Consider the following 6,000-nt stretch of genomic DNA (forward strand, 5'->3'; position numbering starts at 1 on the left):
AAAGTTTGCCTATATGCATAGCAATCATACAGCCCGTATTTGCCAGGACTGTCCCCCACCGACCCCACAAAAATGCGGCTGAAATTCTAATACAGTGGCATCTCAGACTTGCTCCCTGACGTGCCTCAGAAGTACACCATCAGACCACGCGTCTCAAATTTGGCTTTGCCTAATATGCTAATAAGAGACCAACAAAGAGACACCAAAAGGTTGGACATTTTCCTGACCTTCAGAGGTATTTTTTGAACGTGCAAACTGTGGGCCCCAGGCCCAGCCTTGTCCCTGCCCCAGGTACCCTCCAAGGCCCTGTGATCAGGGCTGTGTCTCAGTGTTCTTGGATCTGGACCCTTCACCCAGTCCCCACTCCAGACACCACTTATCCCCAGCCACTAACATGGTGAGCCCTTCACACCTTCCCGTGAGACCCTCTGCAGTCCTGCCCTGCTCCCGCTGGAAAGGTCCGGCCCTCCGTCTTGTTCTTTAGACACCCTCTCGTACCAGCCTGTGCCCTTCATTCCCCGTGGGAAGCCTGGGCTCAGAGCACTTGCTGTCTTCAGTCAGACTCCGCACGCCCACACCCGCCTGCCATGGACACAAGCAGAAATGTGGCATGTGGCCGCAGGTTGGAGGGGGTTCTTGCCAGGAATCTGCAGCCCATTCAGTCCTTCCCACCTCCCAACATCCCCCCCCAACCCCCACTCCCACCGCACTCTCTGCACAGCCTGGCGTTGCAGACAAGTTTCCAAGGCAGGATCGGTCCAAGGCACCATCTGGTCTGCCCGCCTGCTGCCCGTCCCCCTCCCCCACCTCATACTTTCCCACCACCCCTCCGCCAGGGCACCCTGCAGAAGTTCGTGGACGACTTGTTTGAGACCTTGTTCAGCACCGTGCACCGGGGCAGCGCTCTCCCCCTGGCCATCAAGTACATGTTTGATTTCCTGGATGAGCAGGCCGACAGACACAGCATCCACGACACAGATGTGCGGCACACCTGGAAGAGCAACTGGTAACCCCCTGGGGAGCCCAGGGAGAGCTGCAGCCTGGCGAGGCTGCAAGCTGCGGGGGGTGAGGACCAGGGAGATGGGCGGAGCCTGTTCTCTGCTGTGGCTGAGTAATCCAAGGCTCCTGGGACAAACATATGCTCCGCAGAGCAGACGTGGTCCCCAGGCGCCAAGTGGGCCCTGCCGGGCATAGAGCCTGGCACCAGGACAGATGCACCCTTGAGCTCTGCCCCTTCAGGCTGAGACCCTTCTCCAGGACATGCCTCCTCCCCCCTAACTCCTGGTTCTTAGGAAAGGGAGCTGGAGGAACCTACACAAAGAGCCACGTCTGAGACCTAGCAGCAGAGCTTCACAGACAGGCGTTGTGGGGCATTCTGAGCACGGCAGAATCTAAGGCACTTCCTGAAATGGGGAAGCCCTGAATTAAACTTAGACCCTGGGGAAGTTGGCCAGTGCTGGGAGAGAGCTTGCACCTGCTGTAGGCTTGAGCCCACCAACTACGAGGTTGTCATTGCAAACGTGATCCCTTAAGGCCAAGCGATTACCCCGGCGCCATGGCTTTCAGGAAGCAGCAGGCAGGACATCCTGCAGGCGTGACTGTCTCCCCTAAGGTAACCTCTGCAGCCAAACCCAGCAGTGGGAGAAACAGTTCCTGCGGGCTCTTCGCGCAAGACTTTTCTCTCCTGGGTTTTGAACCTGGACCACAGACCACACTGAAGACTGACTTTCAGGTCACAAAGGGCCTGGCCAAGAGCTGGAGTAAAAACCTTCCTTCAGGAAAGAGCACAGAGAGGGGAGAGGGGAGGTCCAGGCATCTGGGTTGGGCAGGCAGCCCACAGAGCTGTCTGGAGTCAGCCATCTCCTCAGAAAACAGAGCCGGCACAGATGGGCCCCGGCTGTTATTTGGGAATCAAAAGTCCTAGCAACCAGCAAAACACTTTGGAAAAAGCCAACCCCAAACCCCATGTATTCCTTCCTTTCCAGGCTGTTGTGGTTGCCAAGCCCTCCAAAGTCTGCAGCTTTGATCACAGTGGGGTGAAATAAAGAGGCTCTGGTGGTTGTGGGGTGAGGAGCCTCCAGTGCACGTCACTGGGACAGGCCTTCCACCTGCATTCCCAGGGCCGGGGCCGGGGCTGTTCCCTTTGCTTTGGCGGATCCTCAGTCCAGCGCTGGGAGTGGCAATTTCAAGGAAATCAAGAGAAAGTTCTGGATTATCCCCATCTCTGTGCCTTCTGTTTCTGGCCAGGCCCAAGTCATAAAAATGCTCTGCCCTGGAGTTGTGGTGGGGAGAGTCCCCTTAGCCAGACCGCAGGTCCCTAATGTCCAAGGAAAGACTATTAGAAGCTTCCAAAGCTGCCAGGGGAAGGGTAGGTAGAAGAGAGGAGTCACCTCTCAGCCCAGGCCACTCCCTCCAGGTTAAGGAAAGTGAGTGATCCCGTTGCATTTGGAAAGATAAGCAGAAATCATAATGGAAGGACTTGGAGTGGGCACAGCTGATCTTTCCCAAGACTTGGCATGAACTGAGACATTTGGGAAAGCTTGGGGACCAGGAGAATCAAGAGAAAATGAAGGAGAGAGGGGAGGTAGGTTGGGTGGCTGAAACATCTCAGGCCCGAAGGACAAGCCGGGGACAGGGCTCATTCCACAGAGGAGCCAAAAGAGTTAAGGGCCCGCAGGCAGCTGGAGGAGAGGGCCAAGTTGGAAAAGGCGGCAGAAACAGCAGCTGTTCTGGTTTTGAAGGGGAGTAAATGGGCTTATCTTCCTTACGGCCTAAGGAGCAGAGAAAAAGCATTCTCCTCCGATTATAAATTCCCAAGTTGCAGAAAGAACTCTCCGAACGACTGATCAGTTCCTCTTGGGGTGGGAAAAAATCGGAGTCCTAGTGAGTCATTCCCAGCGTGCCAACATGGCCTCCTCTTCTTCCTCTGCCCCTGACCAGATCCGAGAAAGCCCCGGGGAGAGTCGTGAAAGAGCTGCCCCCAGGGGAGCCCATTCCTCAGCCCAGCCAGGCCGGGCCAGCCCTGGGAAGTGGCTGGGCAGCCTGGCTGGGTGGGGAGCACAGGTGGCGCCCTTTGTGCCCACTCGGAGCCCGTGCTGGGGCTGCCACTGCATCCTTCTGGACAATGGCCACAGGCATTGAGAAGGGACTCTGGGAGCCTGGGGGCTTTGTTTGAAGCTCTGAGAAAACTGTGCAGCCCTCTGTTACTTGGGCTTCCCTGGGGACACAGAGGCCTTTGGAAAAGACCTCCAGGAGGGAATGAAGCCACCCACGCCCACCTCTCAGTTGTTAGAGAACAGGGTCAGCACCCCATTAGGGCACAATAGTGCCTCTCCTTTTCTCCCAGCATCAGTAACAGCTTAGCCTAAATTGGCAGCCCTGGCTGGACCAGTTTTCTGTGACTTCATTCTCTTGCCCTTCGAGAGAGAATTTGGCATTTGTGGGGGAGGGAGGAATGTTAGTGGACAGCATGGGGCACGGCCAAGGTGCAGCCCTCAGACTCTGCTCTGCTATTTCCTACAGCCTCCCCCTGCGCTTCTGGGTGAACGTGATCAAGAACCCCCAGTTTGTATTTGACATCCACAAGGGCAGCATCACGGACGCCTGCCTCTCTGTGGTGGCCCAGACCTTCATGGACTCTTGCTCAACGTCAGAGCACCGGCTGGGCAAGGACTCCCCTTCCAACAAGCTGCTCTATGCCAAGGACATCCCCAGCTACAAGAGCTGGGTGGAAAGGTCAGTAGCACCCTCAGGACACGCCCGTGGCCCTGAACGCCTGCTGCGTTCCCTCCTCTGGGCTTCACTGACCAAGGACTCAAAACCATGTTTGTGGTGCCTTCGGGACCTCGTGCTCACCTTTTTCTCTCTTGTCCAAAGTTCCTGCTGGGGGAAGAAAGGGAAGCTTTGTACCCTTCAAGTCAGATCATTAGCATTCTAATTACCATTTATTGAGCACATGCTAAGCACCCAGCACTGTGATAAAGATGTTGTATGTATCACCTCACTAAAATATCCAGCAGAGTTGTAAAGTAGGTATTATTATCATCCCCATTTTACTGATGAGGAAACTGAAGCACAGAGAGGCAAAGTAACTTACCCAAGGTCACACAGCTAGCAGGTAGCAGAGCTGGAATTTGAATACAAGGAGTCTGGTCAGAGTCTGGGCTTTTAACTACCCTGGAAAGTTAGTGGTTAGGGAAAACCAGTCTCCAGGTCCCAACCTTAGGGAAAACCATCCTCCAGGCCCCAACCTCAGCTAGAGGGAAGAGGCCAGAGGAAGCTTCGTGAGAAGAGAAATAGGGAAGCAGGAGCAACTATGGGGACAACTGTGCTCTCAAGGGTTCTGGGACCAGGGTAGGTATAGGCAGTATTTGCTGAGTCCCCACCAAGGAGCCTGTCCTCTCTCTGGCAGATACTACGCAGACATCGCCAAGCTCCCCGCCATCAGCGACCAGGACATGAACGCCTACCTCGCCGAGCAATCCCGCCTGCACGCCGTGGAGTTCAACATGCTGAGTGCCCTCAATGAGATCTACTCCTACGTCAGCAAGTACAGCGAAGAGGTGAGTCAGGGCCCCGGGAAGGACGCACTCGGGGGCAAAGCAGGTTAAACAAAAAGCAGGGCTCCATCCTTAAATAACAGCAACGGAGGGCAATTCAGAAAACACATTCACGGAGTCAAAAAGTCATCACCATGCTTTTAGAAGGCAGCCTATCCTCTCCTGATTCATTCGGTGCTTTCTTACACCTTCCATTGTCTTGCCCTCATTGTTCATGCAATACATAACACTTTTATTTAATAATGTAATTGTTTTTCAGTTCAAAGTGTACGATTAATTTCATCCATTCTTAAACAATGAATCAGACTATTCTTTGCAGTTGGGCAGATGCTGTCAGTTACATTTCAGACAGGCAGGTGGGCACAACTAGATCCTGAAGAGGACAGCTCCAGAGAATTCACAAGTCATGCATTAGCATTGTACCTGAATGTAATCGTAGTAATAATAATAGCTAACACATAGCACTTGCTATATGCTAAATGTCGTTTTAAATACTTTAGATATGTACATACACACACATACATACACACACACATATGTATGTCATACATATATTCAATTAATCATTTACATTATTTAAGGTAATATTCATTAGGGCAGAATGGAAAGGCAGATAGAAGGATATAGGATTCTGGAAAATGGCCTCTTCCATGCTGAGTGCTGAGTCTGCCCCCCCTTTGCTTTTGTTCCTCAGCTCATTGGGGCCCTCGAGCAGGACGAGCAGGCCCGGCGACAGCGGCTGGCATACAAGGTGGAACAGCTCATAAACGCCATGTCCATTGAGAGCTGAGAGGTGGAGCCTCCTGTTCCTGGGAAGAGGGACCCATGAAAGCTGTCACACTGGGCATCTCAGAAGGAAGGACAAGTGAAGGGGATCAGGCCCCAGTGCTTGCTGTCCCCTGAGACCCCCTCCCAGGGAGAGGGGAGGACCCCTCTCCCCACGCCAGCCAAGTGTCGTCACAGCCTGTTCCTGCAGGGAGAGACCGGGGGTGTCATCCACCCCATCCCCCCGCGGCGAGGACGAGAGGGACGCCAGGACCCGGAGAAGGTGGCTCTTCAAGCTGAGAGGCACGACTGGGCGCGGTTCTGCCTCTGTGACTGCTGCTTTGCATGAAAACTCATTCAATGTATATTGGGGAAATAATGAGAACTTTATTTAATTTTTTTTAAGAAAAAGGAAAACCAGAAATAAAACAAAACAAAAAGCTTCCCTGTTCATCCCGTCCAACTTTCGTTTAATTCTGATTTCTGTCCCCCTTCCTTCTTTTACCCCTGTCCCTCCTTCCTCGTATAACTCCTGGTTCCCAATGCCGGAAAAAGCCTACAGAGAGATGCTGAGAGAAAGCAGAGGGAAAAATGATTGTTTCCTTGCCTTTGGAAATGTTTTTTTTTAAAAAGTGAGGAGGAGAAGAATGAGCACAAGTTGGCACCAAACACTTCG

General features: G+C 53.2%; 1 protein-coding gene across 2 annotated transcripts in view; it reads left to right on the forward strand.

Moving 5' to 3' along the window:
• Positions 1–5,775, forward strand: part of PLXNA2 (plexin A2) — a 222,099-nt gene extending 216,324 nt beyond the window's left edge. For both annotated transcript variants that reach the window (XM_036859147.1, XM_036859155.1), the window contains 4 exons: positions 837–1,006; positions 3,523–3,735; positions 4,412–4,562; positions 5,254–5,775. In XM_036859147.1, the coding sequence (XP_036715042.1) occupies positions 837–1,006; positions 3,523–3,735; positions 4,412–4,562; positions 5,254–5,349 (630 nt within the window). In that variant the 3' untranslated portion in view covers positions 5,350–5,775. The remainder of the gene's footprint in view (positions 1–836; positions 1,007–3,522; positions 3,736–4,411; positions 4,563–5,253) is intronic.
• Positions 5,776–6,000: the final 225 nt, after the last annotated feature.

Source organism: Balaenoptera musculus, chromosome 1 (genome assembly GCF_009873245.2).
Source record: "Balaenoptera musculus isolate JJ_BM4_2016_0621 chromosome 1, mBalMus1.pri.v3, whole genome shotgun sequence".
NCBI classification, from domain to species: Eukaryota; Metazoa; Chordata; class Mammalia; order Artiodactyla; family Balaenopteridae; genus Balaenoptera; species Balaenoptera musculus.